The sequence below is a fragment of the Psittacula echo genome (genome assembly GCF_963264785.1).
Source record: "Psittacula echo genome assembly, chromosome: 15".
Taxonomy (NCBI): Eukaryota; Metazoa; Chordata; class Aves; order Psittaciformes; family Psittacidae; genus Psittacula; species Psittacula echo.
The window spans coordinates 3,552,109-3,576,905 of record NC_137751.1 but is presented as its reverse complement, the minus strand read 5'-3'; the positions used below and the strand labels follow the sequence as shown (position 1 = coordinate 3,576,905).

The following is a 24,797-nucleotide window of genomic DNA, read 5'->3' as shown; positions in this document are numbered from 1 at the left end:
ATTTTGCATGAGAGCGGGCAACAGGTAACACATGCTGCGTGCCCTGCAGCCCGTTGCTGCTAGGTCACACTGGGATCAGGCCCTGCTGCTCTGCAGATGGTTGTTCACATGCTGACCCCATTCTACCTCTTCCCATTCTACACTGATCAAAACACTAAGAAGCACCAGATTCCTTGGCTGTAGCAAGTACTTTTCACATGAGCTTTAACAAGTCCTGCTCTCTGGCCACTTCTAATTTCCCCAGCTGTGACTTGGGGGAGCAGAAGGAGCAGGAGGACAGTTAGCTTTTTAAAATACATCTCACTGCAGTGATGGATAAACATTACATCTTCACTGAGCTCCTGTGTAAGAACAGGCAGGTACAGTCCCAATGCCACAAACCCACAAAATACGGGACTCAAGTGCAGGGGTCGCTCACTCAGCTGGCAGCTCCACCCAGAACACGTTCACAGACCAAGGTGTGCTCACAGCACCCACACCTCTCCCCATAGCACCCCAAACAGCATCCCAGCAGTGTTTTCTGCATGAACCTCGCTCCACAGCAAGAGCCACTCCATCCAAACACAAAGCGCAGCAGGAGCTCTGTCCTGAGGAGTGCATCCTCCCAGAGAAGCGGCATTGTTCTTGCAGACTGAAGAGCTACTACCGACTACTATAGAGTAATGGAATGGGTTGGGTTGGAAGGGACCTTAAGATCATCCAGTTCCAACCTGGGCAGGGACACCTTCCACTAGAGCAGGTTGCACCAAACCTCGTCCAACCTGGCCTTGAACACTGCCAGGGATGGGGCAGCCACAGCTTCTCTGGGCACCCTGGGCCAGCGTCTCAGCACCCTCACAGGGAAGAGCTTCTGCCTAAGAGCTCATCTCAGTCTCCCCTCTGGCAGGATCAAGCCATTCCCCTTGGCCTGTCCCTACAGGCCCTTGTCCAAAGCCCCTCTCCAGCTTTCCTGCAGCCCCTTTAGGCACTGGAGCTGCTCTAAGGTCTCCCCTTCAGGAGCCTTCTCTTCTCCAGGCTGACCCAGCCCAGCTCTCTCAGCCTGGCTCCAGAGCAGAGCTGCTCCAGCCCTTACAGCACCTCCATTGCCGCGCTCAAGCAGGACCATGTCCTTGTGTACCAGTCCAAACACAAGTATGGCAGATTTGCCATCATCCCCATTGGCCCATCAGGTGTTTGGCAGCTGATCTGAAATCGATCTCAGATTGCCCCAATGTCACACTGCTGTGAAAGAACCACCCGAACCAAGGCAGCCTCCTCCGCTCAGCACAGCCCCAGCAGTGCGGGTGCCAGCACCGCAGGGACACACGCTGCTGCCAGGGCTCACCCAAGGGTCCCTCGGGAAGATGCCTTATCACCGACCTCCCCCTTTCTCCTCTGAGCTCACAGCTACGGTGAAGTTTGTAAAACACGAGCAATACGGGACACAGACCCGCGGGGGGGACCCGGGCCTTCGCCCTCTGCAGACCCGCCTCAGCAAACGGGTGCTGAGGGAGCCGGGGGCCGCAGGGAGCATCCCACAGACAGCGCTTCCCGCGGGTCACCCCGGGAAAGCCCAGCGTGCTCCCGGAGCAGGACAGCGGCCGGGCAAAGCGGAGCCGTTCTTTACCCACCCAGCCGCGGGGAGGCCGCGCACTGCACCGGACCCAAGGGTTGAACACCTCCAGCCCAACAACTCCGGCTCCATTCACCGCCCCCCGCCGGTTCACACCGATCCGCCCCAAGCGTTATCCCATGTACCCCGGGCGAACTCCCGACCGCCGCCACCGCTGCAGGGGACACCGAGCCACTACTGCGCAGCCGGCTCGACCCTCCGCTGCCGCCTCAGCCCGGCCCGGCCCGGCCTGGCGGGAGGGCGCGCAGGGCGGCCCCGAGCCCGCCCGGAGATGGAGCCCTGCCACCCCACAGCCGCAGCCCCACAGAGGAGATCGCCCGCTCCCCTCTCACCTCCTTCTTCACGTTCCACAGCAGCTTCTCCTTCACGGCGTCCGCCGAGCAGCTCATGGCGGAGCGGGAGCGGGGCCGCGCTCAGCGCTGCCCGCGGGGTGAAGGATGCTCCGCGCCGCGCGGACCTACCGCCATCTTCCGCCACTGCCGTGACGTCAGGTGGAGGGCGGGGCCAGCGGGCGGGGCCGCACCTGCCGCCCCCGCCCCGCCTGGGGGTTGCCGTGGCAACGGCGCGGGGGCGGGGCCAGGCCCGGCCAGGCCCGGCGGGAGCGCGCTGAGGTGAGGCGAGGCTTGGCCATGAGGCGGCCCCGGGCCTGCCCGGACCCCGCGCTCCTCCGGTACCAGCCCGGCCGTGAGGCGGCCCCGGTCTCCTCCGGTACCAACCCGGCGACGAAGAAGCCTCGATCCGGGAAGCCCATTGGTTCAGTACCGGAGCGCGGCTGCGGCCCACCGGCCTCGCTAGAGAAAGGAAGCAGGGGGTTGAAGCATGAGGTTAGTGACACGTTAAATGTGCTTTATCTAGAGCATCTTCCCGTGTTTTCCACTCAAAGAGTAAGCAGCAGACTCATCTGGTTCACTTTCGATCCTGGCAAAAGGACAGCACCTGGCAGAGCCACAGGGAGTGCTCAGAAAGCGCTCAAGCTTTTCCTTCCGAAGCAAATAGGGATGTAGGCAAAAATCATTCCCTCGGCACAGGTATTCGGGATACTCAATAAACCAGACAGCGCTCCAGCTGCTGCTGCAAACCCTACCTGAGCTGTGGCTGCAAAGGAAAAGATGCCATTGCAACAGAGAGCTCCTAAGGGAACGGTGCAGAAAGGAGATAGCAGGAGGAGCAGGGCAGCATCAAGACCAAGGCAGATCTCCGTTAGAGCAGGCACAAGAGGAGAAACGAGGAGAAAAGCTGTTCCATTTCTCAGAGAGGCAGCAGACAGGCTGAATCCTGTCACCCAGCCGCAAGAACCCAAAGTCCCACCACAATGGCTGCTTCTACCAGCTCTCACACAGCACAAAGCCAGGGTACGAGCACCCACCTTGCAGGTAAAACAATTCCCAACACCACAAGCGAGAGCACAGCCAGCAGGCACTGAAAACCACAGTGACACAAGAGGTTTCTTCTTCCAAAGACACTCAACAGTCTTCAGAATAGTTTTTGCAGTTGTTACGTGCAATAAAAGCCCCTGTGGCTTAGCTCAAAAGGCAGGGCAACAGCAGCAAAGATAACAGCTACATAAAACAGGTTATCTTGGCTACCCCAATGGCACACCTACTGCAGAACACACACCAAACCTTTGGATCTAATTCCCTCCAGGCCTGCTCTGTCAGTCAATGTTAAAGGTTTCAAAATACAAGTTAGTTACTTTTATGATAATATAAACTGTGTGTAGACTTAATGCAACATCAAACTGCTCTGTGATTCTTACTAGGAAATGAAGTCATCTCCATGAACAAGAAAAGACACTGAACTGTTCTACAATTAAAGGAAAGCCCAGAGAAAATCAAAGCCAGTTGCCTGCAGAGCACCTGTAAGTACACTGATGCCTCCTACACACAGCCAGCACTTGCAAGGCATGGGTGAAACGCAGCAACAGCTCCATCTAACACAAAACCCATTTGCTGATCCAGTAATTCTATGATTCAGGAATCCTAAATTCATGGTGAGGATCACAACTCAAATGCAGAACAACAGTGCAGAGACCAACAAGACAAAAAGTTTTGATGCTGGAAAAAATGACAGAAGACAAAATATAACACTTTATTAAAAATTAGTGTTCCATTTCCATTTAATGCACTGATAAAAGAAAAACCATTTTAATCAAGAGCTAATATGGTTACTGCATTAACTAATTATTTTATCCATAAGGCTGAGCCTTAAAAGTTAGACATACAAATAAAACCAAGCCTGATGCTATAAGAAAACAGCTTGATCCCAGAATGTCAGTTTAAACAAGATCAGAAATCATATTTACTATCCTTTGGATGTATTATAGAAATCCAAAGACCTGCACTATTATTAAACAAATTAAGCTTCAATGTCCCTCTGAGGTAGGGGAGGGTCTTACCACCATTTTATTATAGATGAGGAAAAGTTATGCACCTACAGAAAACCTGGCTTGCTGTATGTCACTGAGTTAGTGGCAAAGCTGGAAACAGGACTCATGCCCACTCACGGCTTAATAAAACCTCAGCTCTCCTAGCAGAATGGAAGGTGTGAAATCTGGCTGTAAAGGTTTAATGCCAAGGATTGTCAGAGGACATAATCTAATTGTGTAAGATAGGGACTGCTGGGCCAGACACATTCCGTTAAGGAACACTTCATCACTATTTCCTAGAGTGAATTATGTCTGAAAATCAAAAAACCTTGAGAAAAAGAAACTCTGACCAAAACCCCAATGAGCTTTGTGCCAAGCAGAGTGCAGCTTTTCAATAGCTCCATAGTACCAGTCCCCCCTATGCCCTCCCAGTCTCCGTCAGTTATTTTATATTTTAACCAAGAAGTGCAAGAGATAAAAAGCCAGTGGAATGGAACATTACCATAGGATAAATGTCTCCTGCTTCAAAATCTAAATGTCAAGGTGAAGGTTAAACATTTAGCTTTGTCTCGGCATTTACTGAGCAGTTGGAGGCTGCTCCCCTGCAGAGCTCTCTCTTCTGACATTATTGCCTAATTAACACTGGTACTGAGAAGCTGTTTAACATCACACACTCAAGGCACCAGGTCTCCTTCTCCTGTGAAAGACTGAGGCTGCTTTGCAGTATGTGAGGACCCCATTATGGAAACATGCAACCCCTCATTACAGTACTGGTGTACAGATGGCAGTTAATGGCATCCATTCCTCCTCTCAATCTAACATCTGACTGTGCAAAAGTTCACTTAAATTTGGGAGTGGAAAGGACAGTAAGGTTTCAGAAAGAGCTCCAGCAGCTAACGAATGCACGCTGATGTGGTTAGAATTCAATCCATTACAAATGAAGCAAAAAGGCATTTCTTCCTCCTCAAGGATACTACAAATTCACAGACACATCAGTAAACACACCCAGCATGATGGTCTATGAAGGAATCCATTACAATTCTCTTACCTTGTAGACAAATGCCTATAATTAGAACTCTATATTGTGCTAATAGGGATCATAATTTGAGATATATAAAGCCAGCAGAGAAGACTCTTAGGAAGCACAGCTGGCTGCCCTCTCCAGAGGTGGACAGCTTACTACAAATGAGTGACCGCTGCATTTCAAAAATGCACCAGCCTTTTCAGTGCTGCTTTTTCTCTATTATACCAGGTTGTACAATTATGTTCTAGAATGTTCCTGCCAAAACAATTTATAGACTTTAATTAAGTAAAGGACAATTAGGATTAGAATACACAGCATGTGTTATATCAAAACTAAGATATTTGAAATTATCAGAACCTGGTAGCACAAGAGACTGTAAAAATCTTCATGCCATGATTTTGGTGGAAAGGACATTCAATTAACACCCTGTACTCCAGAGAAAATAGTGTTCTATCACCTGTACTAGAAACGTGTTCAACCCATGAACTGTGTGACAGCTGCAACCACATCTGCATTTCATTTACTGAGATTTCATGTAAACGATCCAATTCTGTAAGCATTTAAGTAAGAAAAAACTCCAGGAATTCCAAGTTTTATCAAAAATCAGCAGCTCACCAAGGGAGGGGATCTTTCTAACACTACATCATTTCAGCCTGGTGCGTGCCTGAATAGCACACCTCCACAGAGGATTTCCTGCTGTCCTTCTATTCCTGTCTGTCCACCAGTGGAGGGAATCACAGCACTGCCAGTCAAACCCAGCCACGGGTATTTAACTGGGATCTCTCTGCCACATTCTGAAAATCTTATCAGGACAAAGAACACCAAAGACCATGGTTTTGAAATGTCTTTCAAATAGATGCTTACGCAATTAGATTTCTACTTTGGGTAAAGCTGGCAGACTGACAGTGTTCTGTCCACACTGGCCAAGCACTGTTTAACATCATTCCAGTTCTAGTCGTATCTTAATCTAAAAGCAGACGCTTTGTGGTTAGTACTAACTGGGGGTAGAGAAGGGAGAATGAATGGGGATGAGAGAAGAAGGTGAAATGAAGGGACAATCTGTACATATTTAAAGAACATTCCTAACTGCTTACAGTTTTGATATTCCACAAATACCAAGAAGTTATTTTGCGCTTTTCAGAAGATTCTCACAATCCAGATGGTTCTTAAAACAGTTTGTTTCCAACATTAATTTAATCTAAATTCAAATCTGAAATTAATACTACTTGTTGGCTATGGGAGACAGGGAAAAAAAAAACCCAAATAAACTAAACCACACACTTTTCTCTGCTTCTTAGAGAGTAATAATTCACAATTTGAATCCATTTAATGAATGAATCCTGAGAGCACAGAATCAAACCCTCTGGACTAGCATATGGATCAGATACTCAATTCTCTTTCATATGCTCCTTCCCATACCTGTACTACCCACAGAAAAGAAAGGCAAAGATGTCATTTTTCTGTTGATGGCTTCTTTTAAACACAGTTTTGCAAGGCTACCAGCATCACTCACTCTGGTAACATTCACTATGATAGTAACAACAAAAAATAGTCTAAATCATTTGCCAAGACACAGAAGTGCCACATGTGCATTTTAAATGGCATTTACTTGCTACAAGATGAAAAAAGTACAATAGACTAAATGGAAGGTATTAAGTGCAGGCAAAGACCCCACCACTACAGGCTCTGCTGGGAGCTTCAAAGTACCCACCACAGCATAATTTAAATAGTATCAGTGGAGTGGAAAAAATTAAACTATCCACGTCACACTCTAACAGAATTAAAGGAAAAAACCCTACCAAGATCTTTGTCACAACTCATTTCTCAGCAGCTGTATTTTCAGAGGCACAACAGAAAAACCAGCTGGAAAACAACTTACAAAAACAATATAAAAAGAAAGGAGGTTATTAAAGAGGCCTTTCACAAAAAGGCAGGTGCAATACCGGGGCCATGCTGCCTCCTGAATGTGGAGAGAATTAAGGGAATTCCTGACACAGGTAGAGGCCTGGCTGGGCAGTGAAATCCTGACAGTTTGCAGCCACTAGTGTTTTCTTATCAAGCCTCAAGAGTTTCAGTTTCAAAAGCCTAAATGAGTGGAAAGCATTTTTATGTTCCCTCCACTGCTTCTATTACAACCAAACCACCTACCACCTTAATTCTACTTGTGACTTCACTGTATTCATTTGGGACTATTTTCTTGTCAGGCTTTTGCATTAATTTGCTTTGAAACTTATACGTAAATTTGGCACTGGCCAAAACAGTTCCAGACCAACCATCATGGCAGGGGGGTTGGAACTAGATGATCTTAAGGTCCTTTCCAACCCTAACTATTCTATGATTCTTTGATCATGGAATCTGAAGCTTCCATGTTCATGTACAACATGGGAACACCAAAGCAGCTATGGAGCACGATCCACTGCTGCCACAGACGCAGAGCTGCCAGTGAGCAGCCATCAAGTGATCACCGTTTAGAGCAGCGGTAACACTGGAATCTGCAATGCAGATACACACAAACATCTAAAAATACAGTAAGGACCTTTCATACTAAACTTGAAACTGTTTCCAGAAACCCAGTGTGCAGAGCTGCCTTGACTCCAACCTTCTGAAAGGCTCTTCACAATAAGCATCCAGTCAAGCACTCAGAAGTGATTATTTCAGTTTAAAATTCAGTATAAGCTACCCCTCTCCTGTGCCCAAAGCTTCTTGCAGTTTCATGATAGAACAAGATCTTTTTGACTGTTCTTCCCTTTCCACTGCAACTTCTATGCTCGAGAAGGGATTCAGAGCACAAAACTTAATTCACCCTTCCCTATGTGAACATCATCTAGCCTTATAGAACACTGGTTAGTCTGTACTTCCCCAGTCACTGCAATTTTTCCCCTGCTGCTTGAGATATTTCACATCAAATAGCACTTCTGCGCCACAAGAGGAAACTAATGTAAAACTAATTCCCAGACTGCCATTGTTTATAGGAACAGGATTACACTATCACAAGCCTCAAGAATGGCAACCTTGCCATGATTTCTTCCTAATGTTTTCTTACTTGAAAAGGCTTCTTCCTTCCCCAAACCCCTTCCTCCATCTCCCAAGACAACTTATTACAGATTTTCCACAAGGGGAGGTTTTCTTACTACTTGACTCTTACCTCTTTGGAAGAGCTTGCCTCAGAATTAATGACTTTTAGAGATAAGCTATGTTGGAACACAAACCTTTGAATGTGTACTGGGGCAGGAGGTGGGAGAATCACATGTGCAGTGCACTTGACTACAGGGTAGCTAACCATTTCTTCTGGGGGTTATCAGACAGTGTCTACTAAGAGTAGTCATGTTCAAGTTCTCTCTGCCTCCTCTTCAGTATCTCAATTTAAAAAGTTAAAAGTTCCGTTATACAAAGCCCTAAAAAAAGGGAGGTATCTGGGAAAGGCTTTTCAAATCCCACCACCTCATTCGGGAAGAGCAGGACTTCTACAGGAAGTAAGAAACCTGGCAAAGTCTTTAGACATCAAAGAGCAACCACAAACTGTCACAATCAGCATCCTGAATTCCATTCCTCATGTGGCATGAAAAGGGACCAGTCTGCATTTAAAGCACATGGTGCAAAATGAACATCTTTGTCTCTGAAAGCCCTTTGGCTTTTAGTGTTGCTTTGTGCGCACGAATGCCCATTTGCTTCTCTACGGAGCCAAGAAGCCAAATGAAGATGAATCCACAGAATCCAACCAATCCCTCCCTACTTCCTGATCTTCCTCAAAGAATATCAACATGAGCCTTGACACCAACCCCCTTCTCCTCGAAGGATGTGCTAGTGGCCAAGCTGACGGTCATCGTAGGTGCTGTATCTCTTCACGTGGATTCGGCGCACTCGGTCACGAAGTTCAAACCCCTCATCATCCTCACTGTGAGACGCCTGGCTGCGGCTCCTGCTGGTTGCTTCCAGCAGCGAGTTGTCAGGAACGCGTGGGGTTTCATACAGTAAGACATTTAGTGTTTCCTCATAAATTCTTGCCTCGGGGAACTCAACCTACAGAAAAGAACGCACATCCTTTTCCTGATATATGCAGGATTACATAGCTGAAACACAGCAAACATGCAGGAGAGGGTGTATCAAAGCTCTTCTACTGAGTGATATTGCTTGCCTCTAGCAATTTGGCTTTAGATATACAAAATTTACATATTTCTGTGATGTATCATCAACCTGATTTTCTTTAAACCATAAGGGGCAGGTGGGAAAACTCCATTACCTTGGTTTGCTTCTTCTCTGTAGCATACACTATAGAGGTACAACAGACTTCAGCAAGTTTCCGACCCTGCCCATAGAAAGACCAGCAGCAGATTTCATCCCCTATAACATCCTTAATGAAAAGCACTCGGCCGTTGAATCGGAGCGAGAGTTTGTCAAACAGTTCTATGTTCTTCAGTAAGTTGTCATCTGAGTTACTGAAACACAACAACAGAAGGAACATGGGGGTTTTTCAGTTGGCCATCTCTATAGAATTTATATGCCAGTTCCACCACAGCTTTAAGCATTGATCTAACTGCAGACTACAAATAAGTAGTGACTCATTGCCATATGCTGCCAAGAAAAGAGAGGGTAATAGCCAATTTCAGATACAAATAAGATGCTCTGATGCCCATGAGCAAACACACCAGCCTTCAGAGGTCAAGTTATGTAATTAACAACGACAGCACAATCTCCCAAATCATTACATCAACACGCTATAACTACCTCTTGACTGATGCTCAAAACCACTAAACGACATGTTCACTTCAGTTCCCTTTAGCTTCATAATAGGAAAAATCCAAAGAGCCAACACGTGTTAGAAGGCCAGCTAAAAGCAAGGTCTTTGGACCCAGAAGCTCCAGATTCGCACCTTGCTGCCAAAAATCTATCCAGAGACACGAGATCATACTTTATACGTATCTTGACATTTGCAAGTAGCCCAGGAAGGCAATGAAATATTGTGCATCAAGACACTGCTAATGAGACTATCCAACTGGGCCATAAAATATTTAGTCTGAGAAGTATTTCTGTTCAGAGCTAAATCCAAAAACAATGATGTGCAACCAAGCCTTCAGCTCCCAAGAATCATTTGATAAAGCAACTGGGATTCAACCAATGAGAAGTTCCAACCTCTGTAAAGTGGCAGAGCTGGGAAAAGAATGTGGAAAACCTCATCCATTTATGTTATTAGACCACACTGACAACATAACTGAGAAAGCTCCTGTTATACTGTTGATTAGGAAGAACAGAAGGAAAAAATCTTTGCTTGCTAGCAGCCAGTGTGGAATTTTAAGTAAGGATGCCTCATTCAAACACCAGCAAGGCATGCAGATTCACATGCACGGTATAATTAGAAGCCTCCAGCTAGCTGAGATACCAGCACCTCCTAGTACCTAGGATTCTGTTGTTCTCCTTACTGGTACGTTCTCATTTCCAGACCAGGGTGAATAATGTGCTCTTCTGTGCTGCTTTAGCATCACAGCTGTAAGCTAAAGGGTAACACAGGGAGGAATCCGATACGGCAGATATAGAATGCAGTCTGCTGAAACCAGGCTGCTCTTCAGCACTCCCGCAGGTAGCATTTCCCGACTACCTGAAATACCATGATTGTTAGAATCCATCTCTCTTGACAGCCAGACACTGTTTGTCTAGAGAAAAAAACTTCCAAGATTGCATCTCAGATGAAAAAGGCTGAAAATGAGGACTGTGCACAGCATAAAGATTACTCACATCACCTCAATGACTGGCAAGGGAAAACTCAAAGCCACTCTGGTAGCATCTTAACAAAGGGATCATGATATTTACAGCGTAAAACTAAATATATAATGTTTCTTTATATAGGAGGACAGCCAGTAAATTCTTGCCCTGGCCCTATCTGGGCTGCTCCTCAGCAGAACAGGTACTTCCCTTTGCAACCAAATAATTAATTCATTTAGAGGCACTGGGACAACAAAAACGTCTGTAGGTCAAAGAGGCAGAGGTACCTGCAGACTCAAAAATTAAGCTAAGCTGATGAGGTAGGGATCAAAGCATTGCATTGACAAGGTAATGCTCTGACTACTGGTTTGTGTTGCATTACTTAAGTTATACCTAGTTTCAGCCAATATTACTAACCATTGTTCTTATCTCTTGTCCCTTGTCTCTGTTCATCTTTCTTACACAACTGAACTGTACACTACGCTTCAATGGATACAGTCTGCTGCGTTCACACCCCATTCAGACACACATCACTCGAAACTAACTGCGCTCAAATCCATAGAAGAGCAATGTTGTAAGCAAAAAAAAACCCAAGTTAGGTCATCCCACATCCTCCTCCACTCCCATAGTCAAAGGGAAACTTCCCCATTCCAGTGGGGAAAAAGCCTGACATACCTGGTGTAGGAGTATTTATTGTTGCTTCTATTATAAAGCAGCTTAACAACAGGCTGTTGGGAGAGAAACGGAAAAAGCAGAAAAGGTTAAGGTCTGTGTTTGAAGACATTTAGCAAAAAATCAGTTTCTCACTGGGTCGTTGTGGAAAAGCAGTTACTTTCATTGATGATTCTATCAGTCTCTCTTCTTCCTTTGGAGATGTGATAATGGGGATGCTACAGACAGGTTCATACAAGTCTTTCTTGTCCTGTTTTAAAGAAAGAAAAGAGAGAGTAAATAAACTCAAGGGAGATCAATGCTAAAGCCAAGCACTGCTGCTGTCTCCTCCAAACCCTCGAGCCGTGTTGCTACAGCAACCACACAGCGTTACCTCAATCTGCACCCATGAATACTGCAGGGAGGTTGCTCAGCCCCAGAAGGCAGCTGGAATGGCAATACTGGGATGCAGGTGGATGTCCTTAGCTACAGCAAAGGACTCCAAGCTCAAGTGGTATTTGGCTTCAGTGGTTTTATTATTCCACCCTTTTTGAAGGCAAGGATAGAAAGGGTTTGCACTAGTTTCTATCAACTCTGAACACTGCCACACATAACAGCATCAGCCACTATGAACTGAGCATTTGGCAAGAACAGCATGTCACCAAATGGACTTCAGCCCCTTCTGATACGAAAGCAACTATCGAGAGCATGTGGTACAGTCTGTGACTCCAGATTCCTCATGTAGCAAATTAAGGACAGCTCAATAGCTAATTGGAAGGCCTTAGAACATTCTGTTTTTAGAAGAAAGGTTTTTAATTCCAAACCAGAAGGAGAATTGTCAGTGTGGCTTTGTGTTTTTTCAGTGGATACAAGAAGTATGTTGAACCCAGTATGTGAGGCATTTATTAATGACTAAGTTTTGTCCTGCAAGAAGCATTCATTTCACAATCTTAAGCCTAATAATAAGTTCTACATATTGCATCTGGGATAACCTTATTCAAAAGTTGGCAGAACAAGCTGATTTCAATCAGCTGAATGCAGAGTCTTGCAAAATGAATAAAGCTACTACGGGCTTACTATTTACAAAACTGATACAAGGAAATGTCCTTAAAGCACTCAGTGTCTCTTACTCAAAGCATCTCAGAATCCCAGGTGTGCATCCAGAGCAAGGACAACCCTGGCTTTGTTAAACGTCCTGGATTCGCTCTCACAACTCACCTGACTGCTGTCTCATTTTCCTCCAGGCTGTCCTGTACATCTAAGACTTGATGCTATCTCTAAGACCATGAAATACTCTCTCAAGTTGTCTTATGTCAATTTTACATTCAAAACATTCATGAAAAACTTTGCAGGCTACTTCTACTTACCTGCAGGGCTGCTTGGCACATGTCCACTAAGCCCTGAATGAGATAATATTTGGCTTCTGCCATCAGCTCTTTGATCTCCTGCCTGTGTTTTGGAAGTGCAATCGTGTCATCCCGGAGATAGTTTAAAATTGTTCCAAAGTGCTTCCCGCAACGGTCTATAAGGATCCAGCCTGAAAAATAACCATCACATCATTTCAACAGCCTCAACTCTAGGGCGCAAGGCAAAGCTGCTGGGAGAGGTTAAATAAGCCTGATGCTTCCTTAAACACCACATGGTACTCTTCCCACTTCCTTCAGAGAAATCTACTGGCTGCAAGCAAACTGAAGTTGGTTATAGAACAGAAAGTGTTCCAAAGATGCTAAAAGGCAGACTGGCCCAGAAAACCCAGTACGGGGGGGAAAGTTGTTCTGGTCTTCAAACAGGAGCCAAGAACAGGACAGAGACAGATCAGGAGGGAGCAGAGAAGGGATGCATGCAGGAAACAGAAGACAGACAGCTCTCGCAATTGTAAAACACCCCTGAAGTCACGTTCACTAGGAAACAGGATGTCTGACTCGCCAGCAAACAATGGCCATGTAGGATGCACATCAGCAGAAGGCTTAATACAGTGCCAAGCCCTCTTCTATAATGCAGGAGGCAGCAGCAGAGTGTTATTTTAGGACCTAGGAACAGAAAATGACATAGGAAAGTACGCCAACCACTGCTGGGTCTGCAGCTGTAGCTGTCAGACTGTTTTCCATTGTCAGTTGTTTTCCATTCAGGCTGGGGGTCCTATATGGAGCTGCTGGGCTAACTGGGGTTACCTGTACTAACACTGAACAAGACCCAGCCAAGGGGAACTGGGTTTGAGTGATACACAAAACCTCAAGGAGTTGTTTCAGCCTGAGTAAACACATTGCCGTGCATCAAGTTTAAACTGATGTCATCTGGGCAGGCAAAAGAGCTTTTGCATGTGAGTGTTCAGGAACACCAAGACGTTAAATAATTGCCAACCTCCTGCAGCCTCCCCTCCACAGTGACACAAACCCCATTCCTAAGGTGTCATTTTGCCCTGGACTATGAAAGAAAGGAAAACGAAAGCACTCATAGCCATTGCTGATACTGACCATCCTGCTTGGTCTACTCTCTATAGTGTAAGGTAGATTTTTATAAAGCCAATCAATATCGAGTGCCCTGCAGGAGGTGACGTACTGCTTGAGTGACAGCGAAACACCGTCACAGCATCATTGCAAGTGGAAAATGCCCCTGGGAGGAGGGAAAAAAAAGAGTTTTCGACATCTCAAGCACAGCTATGGTGAGATTTGAAGATGAAAACTGAACATCCCTCCCCACACGCACATTTCCAATGATGCCACTACATGACATGACAGAAATGACAACCCACAGACTGTCTGTTCAGAACAACACGAAGGATCTGCACACCAGCTGTGAGCACAGGAAAGAACCAGTCCTTCTGCTAGTTAATTTTAGTAACAAAAGAGCATGTTTCTATAAAGCACAGAGGATTGATAGCACCAATGGGAACTGGCTGCCTGATGTTCCAAGTTATTTTTGGAATATCTCTTCTCCTACACCCTTAACCGAGCGTAGTCTTAAGGCATTTTAAAGAACACCACCAAACCCCAGTTACAAAACTGTTGTTACAAAATTCTCAACAACAAAAGACATTTCCTCACCTTCCTTGTCCGTGAGCACTTCCATTCTGCCACTGAACATGGCCTTCAGCATCGTGTCATGCCTGGTCAGGACTTGCACCGTGGTGTAATACAAAGAGCCCCCAACATTGAGGCGCACATACTTGTTGCCAAGGCTGCCCCCTTTGAAGCTGCAGGTTTTGGGCTTGGGCCCCGCAGCCGGGCAGAGGGTAGTGGTCAGACACGTGTCCCCCGACATCTCCTTCTGGAGGTAGATGATGACCCTGCAGAGCGTGGGCTTGATGGACTCCGCCGTGATTGGTGACAGATCACGAGTCACCAGACAAGGACGGCAAGGGAAAAGCTGTCATAACCATGGGGCCCTTGAAACAGGAAGGCATGAGGTCAGGGCAGGAGCCTGGAATGTCTGTTTACAACAAACCCATGAAGAGATACTTTCAGCAGATTCCCAAGGACACATCTGCGCACACTGACAAACCAGGATTTAGCTCTGTCACACAGCTCACACAGCAGTGAATGCAGTCACGTTACAGTTGCCTTCCTGCTTTGAGGCACACTCAACTTTTCCAGGCTTCCTGTTATTTCCCCTTCAAACCCCACACGACACTACGGTCTGAGCTCAAATAGTAGCTGGAGCCTGTCTCCCTCTCAGCTTCCCAGAACACAACCCTTTGCCCAGAGCTGGAACACCAGGGGAGAGCTCTCTGCCCTCCCTTCAGCAGGATGGGTGCCTACACCTGCGGGGCTTGGGGGCTTGCTCTTCCACTGGAGGCACTGACAAGTGTCTTTTCAAATGCCTCCACACAGCAATGCTGGACCATAACGTCCTACTTCCAGGCAGCTCCTTTCATTCAAAACTCTTCTTCGTTCATCCTGGAATGCCAAGAGTCAATTATTTAAAAAAATAACCAAAAAATGAACACACTCCCCCTGCCAAGAACATCCACTCAGTGGAACGTTTGTCTCTATTACAAACCCATCAAGACACTCACTGCTGCCTCCTCTCCCCAGTCTCACTGTGCTTTATCTTCCCATCGGCCATAAGCTCAAAATGGAAACAAACAGACAAAGAACGAAACTCTTAACAGGCCAGATCCAAAGTTCTATAACTGGAAAAGTACAAATACAAGTTTCTCACCCATCTTTCTTCTAACAATTATGGTCTCAAACGCATTTAGCTCTTAGGGTTTTGTTGTTGTTGTTTTAAAACTCTTTCAGACTACAAATACCTCCTCCCCTCTCTGTCCTGTGCCTATGGCTCATGAGTAACCTTTATAAATAAATAACCTGCTAATTATATTGCTATTCTTCCCACAGCCTCTTCCTTCTCACCCCACCTCAGCTTTCAACAGAGAAAAAGCCCACATCCATCCGTTTGCACAGCAAATTACGTGGCAGCTACAGATGGTATCTTAAAATTGCCAGAGATCTGCATAACTACTGAACTTGGACCAACAACTAAAACACAACGTTATTCTGCTATTCTTAACTCATTCTAATTAAGCAAATGCTACAACAGCTATTAAATAACAAGCAACACAGACACTGTGCAGATCATCAGTCACAAACCAATTCTAAGAATTCTAGTGCCAAAGAGCTCCATTTACCCACAAACACTTTAACTGGGGCTCCCACACTCACTTTCCACCATGGCAAGCTCCAGCTTGAGCCCACAGCCAGGCAGGACCAAGCTTCTCCCATCACCATGCCCACACTGAGCAGCCCATGAGCAAACCAAAGTGCTGGGGCACTGCACGTGGACTGACCAGGGAAGCCCCAAGAACTGTGTGTGAGGGTTACAGGGAAATTCATTCCTCAGCTGAAGCAGCTGAGGGGTACAGAGAAATCCCTCAGAATGGCTCATATTCTGCAAGTCGCACAGTTCCTTTCAACCACTCATAGGTGCTTACTATAACCTGTTATGGCTAAATCAATGTCAGAAACAACTACACCTTGTCTTGTAGTTAAGAACCCTGGTAAAAACAGGGTTCTTAACCTCACGTTTGCAATCAATGTCCTGCCCTGCTTTAACCCTCAGCCATTCCTATTTCAGAAAGAAGAGTGTTCGCAAGGACAGCCAGACTGATTCTGCAATGAGACAGGCCCATGCACAGCGCCCTCCTATTTCAACAGCGACTCATCTGCTCGTACTCACTACAGCCAGGCTTTCAGCCCGTTCTACCGCTTCACGATTTACCTACTCCTTCAGCCAAGCAGAGCACAGCCCGTCCAGGTAGGGGTCGGTGCTGTTCCTCTAACGCGTTCGTTAGCCAGCAAGCCAGAAAGCCAGCAAGCCTTTGCTGCAAACAACAACGGAACCTTTAACCACCCCATCAGCACTCAAGGGGTTCTCCACGCTCCTTCCTTCCTGCCCGCTGTGGGAGCGGGAGGGGGCCTCGGAGACAACTCAGACACCGCCGGAGCCGGGCCCTGCCGAGAGCTCCCCGCGCAAGGGACGGTCCTACCGGGGGGACCAGCGCCCCGCTCCCCGCTGCTCGTACGGGGCTACCCCTGCCCCGCCGAGCAGGGCCTGCGCGGGGCCTTACCCACCGGGGGACGGCAGCGCACAGCAGGAAGGGCTCCGACTCCCTTCGCGCAGAGGCCGGCGGCGCGCTTCCCCCGGGGCCCGCTCCGCGGCCCTGCCCGCAGCGCGCACAACGCCCAGCGCCCGCTCACCCGCCCGCGGCCGCCCGCAGCCCCACGGCCGCCGCCTGAGCTCATTTCCTCCACGCCCCGCTGGGAACCGGCGACCCGGAAGCGCTCCGCGCCCCCCGCGGCTCCCGGCCTGCCCCGCGCCGCCGGCGCCACCGGACTACGGCTCCCAGCGCGCCCCGCGGCTGTCGCCGTGGCAGCGGGCGGTGACGGGGCCGGGGAGCGCCCCGGGGCGGCGGGAGGGGCCGGGCAGGGCCGCCGGCCGGTCCGGGCCATGGCGCAGGCGGCGCTGGGCGCGGCGGGGCTGCACTTCGATGAGCTGAACAAGCTGCGGGTCCTGGACCCCGAGGCGGCGCAGCAGACGGCGCAGCTCCGCGAGGAGTGCGGGGCCTTCTTGGACAGTGAGTGCCGCTGGGGCCGGGCACCGGGGCTTTGCTCCGCTCTTCCCCTTTCGCAGCCACTCCGGCAAACGCAAACGGGTACCTGTGTGCAGGAGCGCCGGAAGTAAAGCCGAGCTCAGGACTACAGCGGGTGGTGAACGCGTTCGTCTGCCGCGGGGGTGTTGTGAATGTTGCTTCACCGTGTTCTCTTCTTTGCAGAAATAGCTGAATTCCAGAAGATAGTGGGGAGCTTGATTGAACTTGTGGATCAGCTGGCAAAAGCTGCAGAAAGCGAGAAGATGAAGGTATGTGGAGCTGATCACACTTTACAGCATCAGCAGACCCTGCTGTCAGTGTCCAACAGGCCTGTCTGTGATACTGATGTCTGGAGGACTCGTACGGGAGCACCCAGAGTGCCACGTTACTCCTGTGTTTAACAGTCCCACTGTTCCTGCTTCTGTCTGTACATCAGTATTGTGGTGTTACCCTCCTCTACCACTGGTGTGGCTGAAACACTTGAATCCCAACCTGCCAGCAGTGAGAGGGGTTAAACACAATAACAAATCTTGCTACAACTACGGCACTGTCCTCTCCTGACAGGCCATCGGTGCGCGGAACCTGCTGAAGTCTATAGCAAAGCAGAGGGAAGCTCAGGAGCAGCAGCTTCAGGCCTTAATAGCTGAGAAGAAGATGCAGCTGCAGAGGTGAGTTACCTGTTGGGTACTCTGGGGCACTGCAGAGTTTGGGAAGTCAGTCTCCCCTCTGTGCATGGCTGCTGGGCACTGCCTCAGCTCATCCACGCAGCCCATCTGTGCAGCAAAGGTGTCCCCTCCTGCACTGAGCACGTGTGGACAACGTGGAGCCACCAGCCAAGGGTTTGCTTAGGGCCCATCTCTGATGACTGTGGCTAAACCGAGGGGCGGCAGCAGCAGCCGGGGAAGCCAGTGAGCTCTGACTTGTCCAGCACACGGAGGCACTGCAGAACCGTGGGTCCAGCTCACGCAGCCGCTGCTCTGCATAGGACTCTGAAGCCCAAGTCCCTTCCCTGCAGCCCAGGAGCACTGTCCTGACCCAGCACGGGAGCTGCTGACCGCTTGCTTTATCTTTCAGGTACCAGACAGAGTACGAGACTCTGTGTAAAATTGAAGCTGACCAGAACGAATTCATTGACCAATTCATTTTCCAGAAATAGAGGATTTTAAGATAAAACCAAACTTGACCATTCCAGAATCTTGACAACTTCAAAATATGCAATTTTTCACTGGGTATGACTGAAGAGCTTGTTTGTACCAATGGAAGTGTTTGAATTCAGAGTGACTTACACTACGAGTGGCAATAAGGAGGGCTTTCTAATGGGGTGAAGACTGTTGTGTCCTTTGATTTTATAAGTTTTGTACAGTCTACTTCTGATCCAAATTACAGTTGAATTGATACTGCTGTTGCTATGTCGTGTCTCTCCCTTTTGGAACTGTGCAGCTCTTTGAAAGAAATTGGGGAAATAAATGATTGTTTTCAGACTTTCTGGAGACCCCAGAATTAGGGGCTTCTGCAGAAGGTTATCCTTGAGCTTCAGGGTTTACAGCTCCCTGGACAGTCACAGTGGTTGTCACATGTAGTTATAGGTAGTATTTGTCTTGTCTGTTAAGACACAGCACGCAAGCAGCAGTAACTTCTACATGTATTGGCCAGATAATTTTTTCATGGAGTTAGGAAAACCCAAGAAGTTTACAGTTACTGGAATGGATCAATTACAGACACACAAACAGCAGGAAATCAGCTGAATTAAGAACCTTAAGCTATGTTCAGGGTGCATCCATACCAGCAGTAACCTTAGAGTTGAATTCTGTGGGTGCTGTAAGTGATGGAGCCCCAGACTGATGAAACTCCTCAAGTTTAATTCTTGCAGCTCAAACTGAGAACTTAAACACCCCACAACCAAACCCCCCACCCCTGGGTTTCTGTCAGTGACAGGTTCTCTTCACTGTACCTTACACGTACATTTACCCTGCCTCATGGTCATTAAGTTCTTTTAGTCATTCCCTGAAGACAATTAAATGCAGTTTAATGCGTTTAGTTCTTTATTTCCACATGAGAAGTGATTTTATGGAGAGAGAAATTGCAAACCCTTGTTCATGATCCCTGACGTACTTGGGAATCCCCCAGGAATTATGCCTCAGTGTCCAGCGAAGGTCACTTCAGGCATTAGTAAATCCAAGTTTGGGCACATTATCACTGAGCAAATTAATTGACAATCAAAACTGAAGCAGAGCAAAGGAAGGTGGGATTTTAAAGGAAGGGGCGAGGAAGCTCAGAGCGATTGTAGGATGTGGAATGTGTTGGAAGCGTCGCTCTGGGGGTCTGTGTGTAACCAGCTCTTGGAAGACACGTTTCTGACTGAAGTGGTTTTCTGGCAGTCCTCTTGGGAACAGGGATCAGCGGCAGCATCCCCCCACCACGCAGTTACACATCAGGTGGTTGAAGTCCAGTTTCCCGTTGCAGAGGGCACAATGGGACAGGGAGAGGTGGGAAGTGCCTTCCCCTGCGTGCGCTGCAGCCGCGGGGCTCAGCTCACACCAAGCCCGTTCTTCCTTGTGGGAGCTGGTGCCCTGGGAACGGCTGCTGCAGCCATCACCATGGCACCACGTTTGTCCCAGAGGACCACGTCAGCACAGGCTCTGCGTCAGCACTGGACATACGGCTACTTCCGTTTCCGCTTCTCCACGTGGTTGTAGTGGGGGTTGTAGAGCATGGTGTAAAGAATCAGCAGCGGTATCAGCAAGTAGGGCACGTACACGGAGAGCAGCACGAGGCGTTCACGCTGCGTCTGAGGTCCCAGCTGCTCCGGCCCCGAGAAGTCGTGGAACAGGATGTGCGCGAGGATGGCCACCAGAGTGGTAGCTACGTGCGTGGAGTAGATAATGGCCGGAGTCCTTATCCACCTGCAGCTCCCTGCAGGGCAGCAAAAAGGAAGCGTATTTAAAGTGTTTTGAAGCAAGCAGGATTCAGCAGCTTGTAAACTACCTGAGCATTAACTGCTCTAGCTCTGACAGGGTAAGGCACAAGTTACAGTAAATAGGTAGCAGAAAAAATGTTAAGTACCAGTAACAACCCAGGCGAATTACGTACATTTGTGGAAATGCAGAACAATGGTGTGATCACAAACGTTTCAAGTAACACAATGAGTACCTAGAACTTATCTCATTCAGGAGCACACCAGCTGTCAAACCATGGTCCTGGTCCCATGTAAATGACTGCAGCTGACCAGGCCTGTAGTGATGGCCTCTGTTTCCAACAGCCCTTGTCCTGTTCTGTTGTCTCAGATGGAACATGCCATGAGAACAGGGCCGCGCTCCACTGGCACGCCCCTGCCATTGCTTACCCACACCTCAACCCCTGCTGCACAGAACACAGGCACTGCGTGGCAGCACCGCACAGGACGTGCTCCTACACTCGCTTTACACCAACCTTTTAGGAAGGCATAGGCTGCGATGGGGAAGAAGGGCAGCTGCAGGAAAGCCTCACAATAGATGAATGCCTTGAACCACTCCGGGGGCTGGAGCATCAGGGGGTCCCTGAAGGTGGTTGCGTACCACTGCAGCAGCTCTGTCAGCTTCAGAGAGAGAACAGGGCAACACGTTAATGCACTGAACATCAATGGCAGCAGAACGGTGACCCTCATCTGCTGGAGCATCACTGGTGGGAAAACCAAGGGACAGCTCAAGGCAAGCACCTGGCTCAGCAACCTGCAGTTTCCATGACAGAAAGGTAAATTGCAGCAGGGTTTTACACTGGACTTTGGACGCAGAGATATGTATTGAGATCTGCTGGTTAACTATTAATGACAAATGGTTGCTGTAAGTGGAGGAATTCCACAGGCAATTCTAATGGCAAACCTCAAATTCCCTCATTGCAAAGCTCACAGAGGTTTTGGCTGCTCTCACTCTGATGCCAAGAGCCGTTTTCCACCCTCCTCCATTCCAACTGAGGTTCTGGTGTTCATTGTCTCTGTAACCCTTTCCAATCCCCCTTGTTTCCACCACCAGCTCCCGTCGCCGCTGTCCCAGCCCCCGTGCACGTTTTGGTGGGAGCACGAGCGGGGCTGAGGCCTGGGTGGGAGCAGGACCAAAACCAAGGACCAGGGAGCCCCGTGGGGGAGCTCTCCCCGACCTGCGGCCGTGTCACAGCCACCGGGCCGGGGCCGTGCACGGGGGCAGCGGGGGGGCTGGAAGCAGAACCCGCCCTGGAGCCCGCACGGACCCAGTGCGTTAAATGCGGCTTCATTTACAGCGTTTCCTCCCTCCCCCGCCGCGGTGTCCGCACAGACCGGATGCTGCGGAACCGCCGCCGGAGCCACGGAACCACGCGGGAAGCTCGGCACGAACCAACCCCCCCCCCCCCCTCCCCGGGCCCCACTCACGGCCTGCGGGAGCAGCCCCGCGGGCAGCAGCGGCTGCGAATCGATGAGCGCGGTCAGCGGCACGTGCGACAGGAAGAACAGCGCGAACAGCCGCTCCCGCCACCGCGGCGCCGCCGCCATCGCCGCGCCACCGGGCACGCCCCCTGCCGCCGGGGACACGCCCCCTGCCGATGGGGCCACGCCTCCCCTCGCCACCGGATACGCGCCCGCCGCTACCGGGGCCACGCCCCCATGAACGGGCCACGCTTTCCACGCCCCCCGGCGCGCCACGCCCTGAAAGCCCGGCACGAGGAGGGCCAGGAGCCGGTCTGCCCGGCTCTGACCGCCCTGCAGCCACCGGGTTAACGGGGCCCCCTCCGGCACCGGCACCGGCACGAGCGCGCTCACGCGGTGCCGGAGGGGGAACGGGACCTTCCCGACCACCCCGAGCAGGAAAACACTTCCCGCCCCTCCCAAATGAACCCGTTTGTGCCCGGCGGTGACACCGGGAACATCGGGACACGGGGTTCAGCAGCTTCCGCTCCACAGCGGATCCGCTTCGGCTCCTTCACGTCCCTGCCGGGCGGGCACACAGGGGTTAGGGTGAGGGCGCAGCTGAGGCTACAGGAAACAGCTCCACAACCGGGGCTTGTGTCTGTGTGCAGGCGGGTTCAGGCGCCCAGTGTGCCATGTGTCTGTATGTGTGTGTATGGATACAGATATGTGTGTGTATATATATGGGTATGTATGTGTGTGTGTGTATGTGTATATATATGTGCGTGTATATATGTGTGTCTGTATATATGCGTGTGTGTATGGGTGTATGTATGTGTGTGTATTATGTATGTGTGTGTATATATCTGTGTATGTATGTGTGTATATATATGTGTCTGTGTGTATGCGTGTATGTATGTGTATGTATATATATGTATGTGTAAAAATCAAACCCATGCCCAAAGCAGCTGTTACAAAGGGTTTTTACTCGCATTCTCTCAGATCAGAACAATTCATTGTTAACTACAGGGGCCTCGGGCAGGAAATGAAGATAACGCCACTTCGGTTTCAAATGTCACATTTAATGTTTTCACCACTGTACTTCAAATCTACACTTTACAAAGTGACCAGCAAGTGTGCCACATTAACTGACCAACCTCTGAGATTTTACCTGTCACACCAGTGTCGCCCTGGGCTCTGTAATTACACACGGTTCTCATTCAAGTGAATTGAAATGCTTCAGTTGGTTTTATTCTCAGGAGCCTCGTACAGGAACAAAGACATCGCACCATCTTTGTTCAGTTATTCCACGTTATTCATCTCTTTCACAGCAAATAATTACTTCATTGAAGTTAAAACTTCCAACCATAACTTACTGACAGTCTCCAGTTGCAGCTCAGATCACTCGTGTTGAAAATACTCTGCTAAATACAGATAACTTACAATAACTTTAACAGTTAATTGTCCGTAACACACGCGTTCCCTCCAGACCGCTGCTCCCAGTCTCAGACCACCCTTGCGGATCCCTTGGTACGGGTGAAAAACAGGCGCGGGTTTTTCCTGTCTCGGTTTAAATACAAAAGTTGGGGACATTCAAGTTTCGAGTCTCCACGCTGAACTTAAAAAAACAAAACTCATGTGGAGGTAAACAAAGCAAGTTGTACACTCCAGGAGGTAGAGGCCTTCAGTTGTGTTCACGTATATACATATGCACAGAATTCAGTGTTCCAACAGAAAAACAATGAGCCAAAAGGTAATCAAAGTCAGTTCCTACGGTGACATCTCAAGACTTGCACAGCTCTGCCTAAAGCCACGAACACCAAAGTCACAGAACTCCCCACGGGCTTTTTTTTTTTTTTGCCTTTTCCTTTTTTTTTTTCCTTTTTTTTTTTTTTTTTTCTCAACTCTCCAGTGCAGGAAAAAGTTCTCACAAAGTTTCACAGACCTAAAATGTGCAAGCTAGTTCCTCTCTATACAGCAACGATGCCGGGGAGCGCCCAGATCAGCCCATCAATGGCATTATTTACACACAGAGACGCATGCTGGGGGGTTTCATGTAAGAAAGAGCAGAAAACCTTCTAATAAAAATAGATTAAATATATATATATATTTATACTGGGTGAGGAAACAGAAGTTTAGTCTCTCCTAGTCACAAACTCATTCTCTCTACTCACAACATCTGGTTTTAGAACAGCACACATCACCATCACAGCTCTAGTGAGAAGCTATTTATAGGGCTCGGCCGGGGATGTGCCATCGCCCGACGTGACTTCATGATTGGTCGCAGTCAAGTTTTCTGTATTCCTTAGTTTTAGAAAACCCCAAACCCTCAGGAATGGCTCAATATCAAAAGGTGTTTGTACAGACTCACTGCAATAGAAAACAGAAAGGAAAAGAAAAGACAAACCCTCCCCAAATTTGGTTCGATTCTGTTTGTTCCGAGCTGAGCCACCGCAGCTGCACCACAATTCATCAAACACATGCAGCTCTGGGGGAAATATTCTCTTCTAAAAGCACAACCACTTTACAAGATTAAAAGTCTAGTACGGCTCTAAATATCATTCATATTGTACAAGTAGTGGTTGTTAATTTAAAACTTCATTAGTAAAATTACAGTACAAGCATGATTAACCTCCAGAATTGCAAATCCCAGGCTCCAGTGGAAAGCTACATTACATCTTCAGTAGTTTATTCTCTTCCACTTCACTCCCAGACCAATGGAGATGGCGGCATCTCGGATGGCTGAGCAACCGTGGAACTGCAACGCAGCGACACAGACAATCAGTGCTCACTTGCAAGAGCTCAAGGACACCACAGTTAACGCTGCAGCACCAAACCCAACCCAAACACCCCAGAGCCACCGGTATCAACCAGTCCTGCACCACATCTACTGCTGGGCTTGGCGGTTCTCCACCCATCGGTCCCATAGCCCCTTGCTGGTTTTACAGCGCAGTTCTGCAATCAACCCCCCAGTTCTCATTTTCAGCCTGAATTCTGTGCTTT

At 48.6% G+C, this 24,797-nt stretch overlaps 5 protein-coding genes across 14 annotated transcripts in view; 1 reads left to right on the top strand and 4 right to left on the bottom strand.

Annotated features, from left to right (window-relative positions):
• Positions 1–2,077, bottom strand: part of SGSM2 (small G protein signaling modulator 2) — a 43,938-nt gene extending 41,861 nt beyond the window's left edge. For all 5 annotated transcript variants that reach the window (XM_080629747.1, XM_080629749.1, XM_080629750.1 and 2 more), the window contains exon 1: positions 1,945–2,077. In XM_080629747.1, coding sequence (XP_080485873.1) covers positions 1,945–2,001 — 57 coding nt within the window. In that variant the 5' untranslated portion in view covers positions 2,002–2,077. The remainder of the gene's footprint in view (positions 1–1,944) is intronic.
• A 1,647-nt stretch (positions 2,078–3,724) lies between these two features.
• TNFAIP1 (TNF alpha induced protein 1) lies at positions 3,725–17,202 on the bottom strand. 3 transcript variants are annotated; one of them, XM_080630308.1, is made up of 7 exons: positions 17,049–17,202; positions 14,394–14,734; positions 12,717–12,886; positions 11,531–11,620; positions 11,374–11,426; positions 9,242–9,437; positions 3,725–9,021 (listed from the first exon to the last, which is right to left on the bottom strand). In XM_080630308.1, the coding sequence occupies exons 2-7, from the start codon at positions 14,608–14,610 to the stop codon at positions 8,803–8,805; spliced, it is 945 nt and encodes a 314-aa protein (XP_080486434.1). In that variant the 5' UTR covers positions 14,611–14,734; positions 17,049–17,202; the 3' UTR covers positions 3,725–8,802. The 3 variants fall into 3 exon arrangements, with proteins under 3 accessions (XP_080486434.1, XP_080486436.1, XP_080486435.1); XM_080630310.1 differs by having other exon boundaries at positions 16,923–17,148; XM_080630309.1 differs by lacking the exon at positions 17,049–17,202 and having other exon boundaries at positions 14,394–15,227.
• Positions 17,203–17,213: 11 nt separating this feature from the next.
• IFT20 (intraflagellar transport 20) lies at positions 17,214–18,849 on the top strand. The gene is made up of 4 exons (XM_080630311.1): positions 17,214–17,425; positions 17,624–17,709; positions 18,005–18,108; positions 18,515–18,849. Exons 1-4 carry the CDS (start codon positions 17,299–17,301, stop codon positions 18,594–18,596), a joined length of 399 nt encoding a protein of 132 aa, XP_080486437.1. The 5' UTR covers positions 17,214–17,298; the 3' UTR covers positions 18,597–18,849.
• Positions 18,850–19,464: 615 nt separating this feature from the next.
• TMEM97 (transmembrane protein 97) lies at positions 19,465–21,966 on the bottom strand. The gene is made up of 3 exons (XM_080630058.1): positions 21,822–21,966; positions 20,870–21,014; positions 19,465–20,353 (listed from the first exon to the last, which is right to left on the bottom strand). Exons 1-3 carry the CDS (start codon positions 21,939–21,941, stop codon positions 20,103–20,105), a joined length of 516 nt encoding a protein of 171 aa, XP_080486184.1. The 5' UTR covers positions 21,942–21,966; the 3' UTR covers positions 19,465–20,102.
• Positions 21,967–22,814: 848 nt separating this feature from the next.
• Positions 22,815–24,797, bottom strand: part of NLK (nemo like kinase) — a 43,467-nt gene continuing 41,484 nt past the window's right edge. For 3 of the 4 annotated variants that reach the window (XM_080630056.1, XM_080630055.1, XM_080630054.1), the window contains one exon: positions 22,817–24,552. In XM_080630056.1, coding sequence (XP_080486182.1) covers positions 24,498–24,552 — 55 coding nt within the window. In that variant the 3' untranslated portion in view covers positions 22,817–24,497. Of the gene's footprint in view, positions 24,553–24,797 lie in introns of all 4 variants that reach the window. The other variant, XM_080630057.1, reaches the window with a different exon arrangement.

Coding starts and splice junctions, on each gene's coding strand:
- TNFAIP1 (XM_080630308.1), bottom strand. CDS start 14,610: ATGTCGGGGGACACGTGTCTGACCACTACCCTCTGCCCGGCTGCGGGG. Junction 11,621..12,716: donor TGTGCCAAGCAGCCCTGCAG/GTAAGTAGAAGT, acceptor TCTTTAAAACAG/GACAAGAAAGACTTGTATGA. Junction 9,438..11,373: donor AATAAATACTCCTACACCAG/GTATGTCAGGCT, acceptor GTTGTGTTTCAG/TAACTCAGATGACAACTTAC.
- IFT20 (XM_080630311.1), top strand. CDS start 17,299: ATGGCGCAGGCGGCGCTGGGCGCGGCGGGGCTGCACTTCGATGAGCTG. Junction 17,426..17,623: donor GTGCGGGGCCTTCTTGGACA/GTGAGTGCCGCT, acceptor TCTTCTTTGCAG/AAATAGCTGAATTCCAGAAG. Junction 18,109..18,514: donor AAGAAGATGCAGCTGCAGAG/GTGAGTTACCTG, acceptor TTTATCTTTCAG/GTACCAGACAGAGTACGAGA.
- TMEM97 (XM_080630058.1), bottom strand. CDS start 21,941: ATGGCGGCGGCGCCGCGGTGGCGGGAGCGGCTGTTCGCGCTGTTCTTC. Junction 21,015..21,821: donor CGGGGCTGCTCCCGCAGGCC/GTGAGTGGGGCC, acceptor CTCTCTCTGAAG/CTGACAGAGCTGCTGCAGTG. Junction 20,354..20,869: donor AGCCTATGCCTTCCTAAAAG/GTTGGTGTAAAG, acceptor GCTGCCCTGCAG/GGAGCTGCAGGTGGATAAGG.